This window comes from Xyrauchen texanus, chromosome 16 (assembly GCF_025860055.1).
Source record: "Xyrauchen texanus isolate HMW12.3.18 chromosome 16, RBS_HiC_50CHRs, whole genome shotgun sequence".
Classification (NCBI taxonomy): Eukaryota; Metazoa; Chordata; class Actinopteri; order Cypriniformes; family Catostomidae; genus Xyrauchen; species Xyrauchen texanus.
Window position 1 is genome coordinate 24681569 of NC_068291.1, and position 12819 is coordinate 24694387.

The window sequence follows — 12819 nt, forward strand, 5'->3', positions numbered from 1 at the left end:
GCACGTGCACTCAACTTCTTTGGTCGACCATGGCGAGGCCTGTTCTGAGTGGAACCTGTCCTGTTAAACCGCTGAATGAACACCGTGCTGCAGCTCAGTGTCAGGGTCTTGGCAATCTTCTTATAGCCTAGGCCATCTTTATGTAGAGCAACAATAATTTTAGATAGAGTTCTTTGCCATGAGGTGCCATGTTGATCTTCCAGTGACCAGTATGAGGGAGTGTGAGAGCAATGACACCAAATTTAACACACCTGCTCCTCATTCACACCTGAGATCTTGTAACACTAACGAGTCACATGACATCGGGGAGGGAAAATGGCTAATTTGGCCCAATTTGGACATTTTCAATTAGGGGTGTACTCACTTTTGTTGCCAGCGGTTTAGACATTAATGGCTATGTGTTGAGTTATTTTGAGTTATTTCTGCAAATTTACAGTTATACAAGCTGTACACTCACTACTTTACATTGTAGCAAAGTCTCATTTCTTCAGTGTTGTCACATGAAAAGATATAATCAAATATTTGCAAAAATGTGAGGGGTGTACTCACTTTTGTGAGATGCTGTATATGCAAACCATCGATATTTTACATTGGTGTGTATTAATGGAATTTGTTTATAGTGTACTTGCTTTTCCCACTGTACTCCCATTACTGTTTAATTGTTTCCAATGTGGTTTTGTTGGCCTCCATCCTATGACGTTTGTTATCTGGGCTGTTTACGCACGTGCGCACTCCTCAAAAACCTGTAAGAACGACACTTGCGTTTACATGACCACATAAGCCGCATTCTCTGGGAGAATCCCAGGTGTGTTAAACCGCTTTCTCTTGATGAAGTGCTCTTAAGGAAATCGCCGTTCTCGTTTACATGACATTTCAGAATGCTGCTTTCTGCAAAAACCCTGGAATAAACTATTTTCTTTAGTGCAAGTAAATGTGGTCAGTGACAAGATAAGCTTCTAAGGCAGTTTCTTTGCAAATTACACTGTACTCTAAATAATAAAAAATAAAAAATGTCCAGTACATTTCATTCACTATTGAAAATTAAGTTTATCAACATTTCCCTCGCCTTGTCCACAAAGGATTCATGCGATGCTCCCTTTTGGTCTAAACCAGGTTTCATAAACCAGTAATTTTTTCCTAACACCTTAGGCCATGGGTCGGGAACCTGTGGCTCGCGAGGTACAAGTGGCTGGCTCGCCGGGTCTCTCACCATTCACCAACACATGATCTCAATCCTGTTCACGAGCTCCTCTCCAAATGTATTTCATGCATGAGTAATTTTGCTCTACCTGCAAAAGGTGTCTCGGAGTGACGCATAACAAGAAGTGCTGACGTGTTTGAAGAAACACTCTTTATTATATTTTTAAGAACAGACAAAAGAAAAGCCGTCAATGCTCGTGTCTGATTCACTGTTCAGAGGCATGCAGCGGGACCCTGTCTCGTGAAACAAGCGCATGTAAAGTGTTATCACTCCTTTTATCGGTTTCATTCAACTGAAAACTGTTTGCAAGCATAATGTTGTCTATGAGAATGCTGCAAATTATCTCTGATCATCTCGTGAGGTACTGCGAGTTTAGTTCGCTCTTACACATTGTGAACACAACTCTGCAGGTCCAGTAATATATACAGGTATCTTTGTATCAAATAAGCAAAGACGAAAGTGATTAAATCATAAGGTAATACAAGACACGTTCACCTTGAACCTAAATTGAGTTCTGTTTTTTTCTTTAGGCAGCATAAATATGACCAAAACGGAATACAAACACATTCGATGAGAACACCCATTTAGCAGCATTTATTGGGAACACTATTTGGAAGGCTTATTTATTATGATGATTATTATAAGTATCCTTACATTTATAATGGTCTTTAGTTCTTAAGTTGTATGCATGTAATTTTCACCTGTTGCTGCATACTGATACTTGCGTGATGGCAAATGGAGCCGTTTGAGACGTAAATGTTTGTATTTGTGGATGTGGTTATAAGATTTTTTTTTTAGCACTTCGTTGTTTGTATTGCTTTTTCGTTTCGTTTAAAATGCAATTTGAATATAGAAATGTCTTTTTGTTCAAGTTTTTCATGTTTCAATAAATTAATGTAATTTTTAAAGCAAATCAATAAAGCAAAATTATTCACCGACCTTGGGGATTGAACAGATATTTTATATGTGATTATCAGTAAAAAGTTTTTTACATATTGCCCAGCCCAAAAGGGAAATAAAATTAAGTAATTTTATGGAGACCCGCACAAACACGTGTACTCAATTCCATATTGCAACATGTTACCTATTAATATTTGTTTGTTTTTGAGTAGTCTATGGGCAATATAAACATTGTATTTTATTGAAAAACTTAGTAATTTATTCATTTGTGGTGTGGCTCTTTCGAAAAAATATGCATCAACCAAAAATGAAAAAATTGTCTCCTTAGTGGAAAAAGGTTCCCGACCCTTGCCTTAGTTTAACAAACCTAAATTGTTACCACGTGCAGCATCATTTTAAAATGAGTATGTTGATGTTGACATCTCTGAAGTAATGCCAATAGTGTGAAGTGTGTTGAGCATCGTAAAAAGTGTACTTCTGAACAGTTTCAGAGAGTTGGCTTTTTATCAATTTTGAATGTTATGATGGTAACGTAGTTAGCTGCAGTCTCGTCAGCTTGCACGCACCATTGTAAATGTCACATCCAAATCTCCAGTAAGTATAAATCAGCCTTTAGTGAGCCTTTCAAACAGTCTTAGTGAGCCTATAATGCTTAAAAATGCTGCCTCTGCTGGCAGTTTGAAAATGTACTCATTACATATGTTGATTAATGTTATGTTTCAAATGAAGGTTTGCATACTAATTGTTTGTGATTTGCAGCCTGTTCCACGTCTGTTCTTCGCGGGTGAACACACGATCAGGAACTACCCTGCTACTGTGCATGGCGCTCTGCTGAGTGGGCTGAGGGAGGCAGGGAGGATTGCTGATCAGTTCCTGGGGGCCATGTACACTATGCCACGTCAAGCCACTGCCAACCCAAACCCACAGCCCTCACCCAGCATCTAATACACTTCGAAACCCAACTCATGTTGCAGGAAGAGAGAGAGAGAGAGAGAGAGAGAGAGAGACTTGGGGATAGTCAGTGAAAGAATGTCCTGGTAGATAAAAAAGGGGAGGGTTAAATGAGGACACTGGGTGACTCCTTAGATTGGGAATGTGTGCGCAAATGTGTGTTTATGGGAGTTTGTCTGCATATGAGAACATGCCTTTGGGAAAATAATTCACTAATCTTAAAGCTGAATGAGGGATTTAAAGGAACCTTTCATGCAGTTCCCTCCTGTTTTTTGTAGCTTCACTGGCTAAAGTCTAGGTCATCTATAGTGTAAAGGACAGGTGGATGATCCCAGAAGAATTCCCATGAATGTTGGAATTTGATTGGAATGTTCACCTGGTTTGATCCACAGTAGTGCACACAAAAGGACAGAGAATAATATTTATACCCAACTAATCAGCACTCTTGACAGTCATCAGCCGTGATGTATCTTGTGTTTCATGTCAGAGCATTAATATTGTAATAACATCTTGAAGAGGCCCTTAAGTGGAGGACTCAACTAGCCAAATGTAAAAGTGCTCTCGATCCATTTTCTTTTATTTTTTCAGAATAAAACAAAAGCCGAAAAAAAAAAAAGACATTGTCAATAATAATAATCTTTGTCTCTCACATTAGAGTAGGTATCATAGCTTTGGGGGGAGGGATTGTATTAGCTGGACTGCACATTAATATTGCTAATAGGTTTTGGTTCAAATGTTAGAACAGATTTGTATAATTTAAGCTTAAGTTTTATTTGTTTAATTATGATCATTTCCATCCATTTATATTTTGTGATTAGAAAGTTTTTTGTTTTTGTATTAAAATGAATATGAACTCAGTTACTTGCACCTTGGCACTCATTTACTCTCTCATGTGTTTGTTTCTGTCTTTCTATATTCTGCCTTTTCATCCTCTTTGCTGTATTTGTTCCTCTAATGTAAAGTTTGCCTTCTCATGTGGTTCTGCTCTCGTCCAACCTGATCCTACTGTTGATATTGTGGTCAAATGCTCTGTATTTTGACTAACCTGCTTCTTTTAACCGCTTGTCTTTTCCCATTTTTAAGCTTTTCCTTTGGTTTCATGTACATGGCCCTCTATGTCTACTCTCCAATTTTATCCTTGCTTTCTTTAGTCACTTCGCATCATGCTGGCCTCTCTTTTGCTCTCTGTTGTTACTATAACCTCTCCAGGCCTCTGGCCTTGGCCCCAGTTTTTGTGGTGTGTGTCCTGGCAGCTGTGCTACATTGTGGGAGTCCGAGGTACCAGAGCTGATATTAGCCCAGCAGCTTGGTTTGTGATTAGAGCCTTGTGCAGCCTACACCACAATACCATAACCATATTCTAGTTCATAATTCTGCAGTTTTCCAGTATGGTTTTGATAATGGGAGCATATTGTTAGTTTACCACTGAGCTGATTCTCTCTGATCAGATGTATTTCATATTAGGGAATTTAGTGGATGCTTTTATCTTAAGCTGTTAACTGCACCCAAATGCAGGACCCTTCAGTCCCTCAAGATTTAGTGACTTTTGAAAAGGCACAGCATTAGCTGCCAGAGCAGGAAATATGTTAGCTGCACAACCTCAGTACAGACTCAAGAATCTGGTTGTGTGAAATCTGAAAAATATTTTTTATTGCCTCGACAGTTACAACTTGAACATTCCATAAAATCTACAGACACACCTGGATGCCCTTAGGGATCTTGTATGATTTCTGATGTAAGGAAGTCCTGAACTGCATCTTTTTTTTTGTATTCGCCATAAGTTATGCAATTTTATTTATTTATTTTTTTGGTCCAAAAAAATAAAAATTGTAAACTTTACAAAATCATTGCACATTTTAAGCACAAGATTTGATGCTCTCTTATTCTAGCACCTGGTGGCTGCAGTTGGTAATGCATGCTAATTGTTAGCTTGCAATTAACAATTTTTTTTTTCTCGTGTTGCCTTTTGAAACGAAAAAAATATAAAATGAATATATATATATAATATATATATATATATATATATATTAGACAGACAAAAAACATGCAGTTGAGGGCTTCTGTACTGATGCACAAGCATTGCTGTAATCGCTCTGATGATATGAGCCAGTCAGAACTCAAACCTGACTCACCCTGATGGCAAGATATTATACTTTTATTCATACATTCTCTTACAACACCTACACACAGGCAATCATACAACTAAAAAAAAAAATTATGAATTGCGCAGTGACCTTTTAAAACTTTTGTTGAGAGATTATTATATTTTACACACTTTTAAAATACGTAGAAGTCTCTTAATTTATGATAAATGCTTTACAAATAGGTGGGATCAAGATAGTGACCTCAATGTCTATACTTTTCTCATTCTGCCAGAACATTTGAAATTCAAAGAACTGTCCCGTTAGGCTGATCATTTTCAGTCTCAGAACAGGATTAATGCTCTAGGAACTTCTATCTCATAGAAACAATCCATACTCTGATGATGCATACTGGTTACATGTGAAATGCTGTATTTTTACACAAGCTGAGCTATTAAACCATCATTGCACTGATTAATCATTCCCCTTTTTTTAGCCATCGGTCAACTGATAAACATATTTTATATACAAATCAAACACACAAAAACTGTTACAAACAGGTTGCTTTTTATTATGTTATCTGGAATACACAGTCTGCAGTTCAGCCTAAAGAGATTTCTAGCTCCATGCAAAATGCTGAAACACGTTAAGTTGAAACATGCACTTATTTTAAAGCACAAAGCATAAGACTGAAACAAAGTGTATTATTGCTGACACTGAGAGGTTGAATACATGTTGACCAGACTCACTCTACAAACTGCTTTATCAAAGAAACACAATAAAATACTCTCACTTCTGTCTCCCTTTAATGATACAGGCCCGTATATTAAATGGGTAGTGCGTTTGAAGGTGTAAGCAAGTATTTGTGTACTTTAAGCTTGTTGAATGTGCTACAACATGATGCGTTTAAGTGCTTGTATATGTGTGCGTTTAAGGCCTAATATCTGTCTTTGGCAGCGCTTTTAATACAGCACAGGAGATAAATGAACCTTGAATGAATAAGAGGAACAACAAGAAAGCCACAGTCTAAGCAGATAATAAAAGATGAAGTGCTGTCAAGGAGCAACTATCCCAGCTGTATATAGTACTGAACTGTACAATGCCCCTGGCTCAACATAAACATCTATGCACGTTTTATTAAAAAAAAAAATTATAATAAAAATCACCCAAAGTCCAAACTTAAAATGAAAAAAGAAATGCTGGCCTTTTTTGTAAAAAAAATAAAAAAATAAAGCTGGTGCATTAGCACTTTTAACAGAGTCTGCTAACTAGTTTTTAGTTTATACAAAAAAAAATAAATAATAATATTCCAAAATTACTCTCCAGGAGCAGAATAAGCTACACATCTACAAAATAAGCATGCAACAAAGTAAAAAATGTAAGGGAAAAGAAATTAAAAAACATGGCCAACTTTACAAAATTAAATTATTTTTAAATAAAGCATATTCGGTTGTAGTTTTTGAAGTCTATCCTGTGTAAAAAAAAAAAAAAAAAATGTAATTGTATATATATATATATATATATATAAGTAAAAAGACAACTATTAACCCTTTTAATTTTATTCATGCTTTTATGAAAATACCTTGGAATGATTTTTGGCACATTATGTGTCGACAGATAAAACAATACAGAGCACCTGGCCTCAAAATAAAGAATAATGATTACAAATCCAATAAAACACTTTTCAGTCTATACAAATAATCGGGACAGTAAACCACCCACCCAGAAAATGGAGGAGTTATCTCACAATTGCTGCAATTTAACTTACACGTAATAACATTTTAAATGTGAAAAAAATAAAAACAATGTACGTTATATATATATATATATATATATATATATATATATATATATATATATATATATATATATATATATATATATATATATATATATATATATATATTTTTTTTTTTTTTTTATGGATGTACATTCAATTAATTAGGGGGGAAGCTATAAAAAGAAAAATCTAAAAAGACAAAATCCACAGAGGTCAAGGAAAGGGGCAAACAAAAGGTGGGTATGATTTAAGTTAAGTGCAGATTCTGGAGTGTGAAATGTCATGACACCATGGCCCTTTCTTTTACACCACAGGCCTTTGAGGGCTCAAACTGCAGGCATTATACAGCAAAGCCTTCAGATTTTCTCTTCTGTACATTCAAAATTACTTTATTGCTTAGAAATGACATTTATAAAATGATTACAACTAGTTTCTTCAATAAGGCTATGATAAAACCATTCAGAGTCATCCCCAGATTTCACACATAAGTCAGTGGTAATGTTTACAGAGTGGTGTCATAGCTACGTTAAGCTAAATAAAATGTACACAGAAGTGAACTAGACAGGTGAGGGGGACTTTAGGGCACTCACATGCATTTAATGACTTGTTCTATTTGTCTTAAAGGGATATTTCACCCCTAAAAAAAAAAGCTAATTCTGTCATTTACTCACCCTTATGTTGTTCCAAACCATATGAGTCTCATCTGTGTAACACAATGGGCGATGTTAGGCAGAATGACAGCCTCAGTCACCATTCACTTTCATTGTATGTAAAAAAAAAAAAAAAAAAAAAAGATGCAATGAAAATGAACGGTGACAGGCTGTCATTCTGCCTAAAATCTCCTTTTGTGTTCCATGGCAGAAACAGGGTAGAATGTGTTTGGAACAACATAAAGGAGGGTAAATGATGACAGAATTTTCATTTTTGGGTGAACAATCCCTTCACTGAAAAATATATGAAACCTGCTGGCAAACGAGACGGATCAAGCAGTTATGGATGACATCTGATGGCGCACAGCACATTGACACATTTGTAAATGGGGTTAAGAAAGGTGGAAGAATTCCTTGAGAATTGCAGCTTCAGTGCTCTCCTTTTAAAATACCTTTTTCAGAAACCTGTCACTGGAGCTGTCTAGTAAGCACATAAAATCTACGGTTTCTGACAGCTGTAGTCTGGTGTTGAAGCCACAGACAGCTCAGAGACCTGGCTGACGGAGGGCTGGGAGGTGGTATATCGTCTACTGGAATTTTCAAAAAAAATATTAACTTGCTCTGCATCATCAAATTGATCAAGCTGCACCATTATGGCCACTTTGAAATGAGTACCAATTATATCATCCCAACTTGAGGAAGTAAAACTACTTCCTCAAGTTGGGAAATACCTAAAACCTTCCCCCTTTACAGAAGCCACGCTGACCCTCCTGGCTCTTCTTGGTACCACACATGGACACCATTCATTCATTTGACTCTGAAAATCCCAACTGTTCCCACTTTCTCCCTCAAAATGTATAAGCCCCAAGACCAATGGGGGAAAGACAGCAACAACTGCGGTGTTGACCTCTGACCTGCAGTCTACCTAAGGGCTGTATATCAGGCCTGCTGCCGCTGCTTTAGCAGCCAATAAAATGGCTTTAAGGACCATTGGCTTGGATTACAGCAGTCCTGAGCACTGTGGTATTATGGGAAAGTAAGGGCATCAAAACAGGAGCCAGCATATTCACTTCAACCCAAGGTCCCCTGAACAGGAAGTTAGAGGTGAAGTCTGGGATATACATTTGGAGAGCATGATGATGAGAACAAAGCAGAGGCCAAATTTGTCAAGTACAAATCCAAATTGCTGCCTTAAGTCAAATGAGTTATTGAAGTTAGAAAAATGAATCAAAAATATAACTAATGCTGTACGGGCCAGATTGAAAATGAAGTCTGTTTTAAGTTGGGTGGAAAATTCTATTGTGACATATGGTTTACAATGTTAGTACAACCAAAACTGAATATTTTGTCATCATTTACATTTATGTCTTACATTCTTCCGTAGAAAACAATGGGAGATGTTAGACAGCCTCAGTCACCATTCACTTTCATTGAATGGAAAAAAAAATAAGAAAAGATTGTGAATGGCGACTGAGTCTTCCTAACATCTCCTTTTGTATTTAACCCAGAAGACACTAAGTCATATGGGTTTGGAATGACATTTCACTTGTGAGTAAACTATCTCTTTAAAGTTTTAGATTTATTGCTGTTAGCCACATCAAACATCTCTGTCTCCAAGGCATCATCCAGACCAAAACTGAGAGAAACTTTTAAGAAATCCATGAACGTGATGACCAGATATGACCCATTTTTAGAATGATCTAGTCTTCTTCATTCTTCTTATAAGTGTGTTTTAATGATTTAAGTGCAAAAGAAAGTTACAAATCCATTAGAATGACTTAAAAAGGATATTAAGCAAAATAAATTTCCATTTTTGTTTAAAATAATCCATCCAGCCCAACCCAGAGGGATGCATGACTATACGGGACATACAGGAGCATAGGAACCATTACTGAGCAGAAGTGACCGTGATGGTGAGGTGTGGATCTTTTAAAAGCTGTGACCGGGTTAGACGTTGTAAAATGTTTTACCTGTACATCAAAACCCTCCAAAACAACATTACACATACAGCATCAGATTAAAACAAACAATAAATATCCCAAGTTTCAGTGAAATTGGAGATTGAGACAAACTGATGATTGTGGTCAACGTCAAAATGAGCAGATTCAATCATGACACAGCATCGGATAAGAGAAATATCAATACATCCAAACTCAATAGACAAGCAGAGATATTGAATATTAGAGGTCAAAGGGAATCTTAGCCTGAAAGAGAAAATAAATCATTGGCTGATTTTCAACAGCCTCACAAATACCATGAACAAGACCTGAAGTTTAAAACCTTTTACCTATTGAAAACAGTACAAGACATCTGAACTGCAGCAGTTTAATTAAGAATATTTCAGCAAATTCTAACGGCATGATGATAAAGTGATGGGCATTCCGAGGCTTTTCGTTTCTGATGGTCAGGCTTTCTCCAGGCAGAGGCATTCCTAAGTGCAGCATTCTGAATCCTTTGTGGTGTCATGCTACTCACCCTCAAGGCTCATCAAGCTCTATGGCTGAAATAGAATGAAAACGCAACCCGTCTAGGGGTTGTTTCGCATTACTCCATTGAATGACATGAACCTGAAAAATCCCAAACACTGGTTTGCTGTTAAGAGTTCAGATCAATGTCTTTCTGTGCAAAGTTTGCGAATAGAGTCACAAAGTGGCTGTGAGGAGTCCATTCTGAAAATCCTCCAAAAATGTCCAGCATTTGGGTTAATACCCTATAGCTACCCAGATGTTCTGCACAAGGTAACCATGGACCTATACAATGAGTTCTACATGATTTGATTCTTCTCAAGTAGTTTATAATCCAAAGCCAGCATCCCTTCTTAGCTTCTGATACACGAGAGGGAATGCATGAAGATGCGTTTTCCCAGATATTGAGAAGAAACTTTTGTCACATGGCATCCATCTAGGTGTTGGTGTTCGGGATGTTCAAATCCAGTTAAAGAGAAAATGAAACCGTACGAAAAAGAAAGTAAAATTAAATGAAAGAGAGAAGATCAGAATTGACTTGATCAGATGTAAGGAGCAAATTATCAATAAGACAATTAATTAAACAAAAAGCATGAAAGGATTTGGTATCTATATGTACAAAGACTTCTAGTCCTAGCATGTACTCCTTGAATGTGATTTAAATATGGAATTAACACTAGCATAAAATAATGTTCATGCTGTGTATTGCAAAATTATATGTACATCTATGTGTATGAGTAATTACTTAAGTGATTGACTTGATAATCAAGCCGTTTTGTGGTCTTATCCCAATTAATTCCTGAATTAATTAATAAACACCAAGCTGCAAAAAAATGAAACCAAACATGTGAGATTGCTGAACTAAATGGAAAAAAGAAAGCTGTAATTTGCTCCTTGTGAAAACAACACACAGAAACTCTAGTTTGGACGTCTACCAAGACATGTAGCCCCAGAGGTCTTTGTGGGATTCTCAAGATGATGATAAATACCAACGGTAAACCAAAGCCCCCATCCACATCCTCCTGTAGTCAAACCAACACAGTCACATATCACAAGTGCCTCTCCCTTGTCATGTCTGACGACACTTTTATACACTACGAGAAGCAGAAGAGGATTCATTGCCATAGGAGCATGTGACAGGAAGACAGTAAAGTCATTCAGGTGTGGCTGGTGCAAGAGGGTAAGTTTGAGGTTCCCAGGGGTCAGTTAGGTCAACCAGGAAATCATTCATGCTGATGAGTCTTTTTAAGGCATGGTGTAACTGATGGAAAAGATGAGATGAGCTTTGTTCCTTGAGCACAGGGGTGGTTTTAAGATGGAAGAACTGAGGGAATAAAAACATACAGACACTTTAGGTCAAGACAGTAATTTTTTTATCGTTTTACTTAAATTAAGTAGAACACTGAATCCTCTAAGGTGTCTAGCATTAGAAAAGTTTAAATGAATAATGTACAGGCTAAAAAGACAGATCCACTGAAGTGAAGATTTCTACAAAAACAAAAAAACAACAACACATACCTCTGTAGTTGATATTGTGTCAGTTGTCTAAATGGCGGCTGGACCACGGTCGGCTTCCTTCAGCTGTGCGACTCCTGCTGGACCACGCTCCTCGACCCCCAGACCTTTCATATGGGTCCACGTCACATGTTGGCTGTCTCCTCCACGAAGACGGAGCAGGCTCTCTGCCTTCTGCAGACTTAAATACAACAAATATTTTACATTACAGTATACAGATTACTACAGATTCAAAACTTAATGCATTTTTGTTTATGTTTCGCTGGCTGATGTGACAGTGGTCCTGGACTTTATACTAATATATAGGTCTGGATGCAGCATCATCCAAGCCATTGCCAATATAGAAATACACTATTTCTACTCATTCATGATGTAGTGCTGCATGTTCTTCCGAAGACATTCAACCTTTTTTCATCAGTCCGCAAAACATTTTCCCAGTAGCGTTGTGGAGTGTCAAGGTAGTCTTTGGCAAACTTCAGGCACACAGCAATGATTTTTTGCAAAGTAGGGCTGCTTGAAAATCATATTCATGATTATTTTGGTCAATAATGACATAACAATTATTTATAACAGGATTAGTTATTTACTTTGGAAACATCATGCATTTATTGAACTTTTAAAAAAAACCATGTCTTTTTAACAGTGGATTTCCTTGAACTTGATATGAAAACTGCACTGGGTAGGGGAGGAGGCTGTTGTCATATGATAATAATTTTATGTTACGTATGGTAGTCAAATACAGGAAAGCCTCCATTGCCATAATTTACAGCAGGGATGCTCACACTGCTATGGAATGAGATCCACTTCATCATCAGATTATTGCAGCAAGATCTACCATGTACAATAAAGGCTATACATGATCACAAATTCAAGCAAACATCAGAATGAAATGTCACATAAAACAGTGATTGTTTCCTTGTTATAGTTGTTTGATTATTATAATGACACAGTAGATGGCAGCAGGTCTATTTGCTTACATTTACAAGTCTGACATTTTAATAAAAAGCTGCTTTTTCCTTCACTGTTTACGTTCATTTTAGATATCACTCTCAGTGTTTACATGAATATCTCACAGAGACGGGCCTTTTGGCGAAATTTTTAAATGTATTTGACCGTTCATGTATGCATGAGCACAAGCATTTTTGGAACATGCGCATGTTCAGCACACACACACGCGCCACCTGTCGATCACTAGCAAATTATAAAATGTCGTGCCCTTACTTTCAACAGCAGATAACAAATATTAACTTTCTAATAAATGATACAGGCCTAGGCT

General features: G+C 37.0%; 2 protein-coding genes across 2 annotated transcripts in view; one reads left to right on the plus strand and one right to left on the minus strand.

Annotated features, from left to right (window-relative positions):
- kdm1a (lysine (K)-specific demethylase 1a) overlaps window positions 1–4932 on the plus strand; it is a 40607-nt gene extending 35675 nt beyond the window's left edge. The window contains exon 21 of the mRNA XM_052145390.1: window positions 2861–4932. Coding sequence (XP_052001350.1) covers window positions 2861–3046 — 186 coding nt within the window. The 3' untranslated portion in view covers window positions 3047–4932. The remainder of the gene's footprint in view (window positions 1–2860) is intronic.
- Window positions 4933–7060: 2128 nt separating this feature from the next.
- The window catches only part of LOC127656865 (leucine zipper protein 1-like), a 66472-nt gene continuing 60713 nt past the window's right edge, over window positions 7061–12819 (minus strand). Inside the window, exons 3-4 of the mRNA XM_052145389.1 lie at window positions 11547–11724; window positions 7061–11352 (exon numbers count right to left, since the gene is read on the minus strand). Coding sequence (XP_052001349.1) covers window positions 11566–11724 — 159 coding nt within the window. The 3' untranslated portion in view covers window positions 7061–11352; window positions 11547–11565. The remainder of the gene's footprint in view (window positions 11353–11546; window positions 11725–12819) is intronic.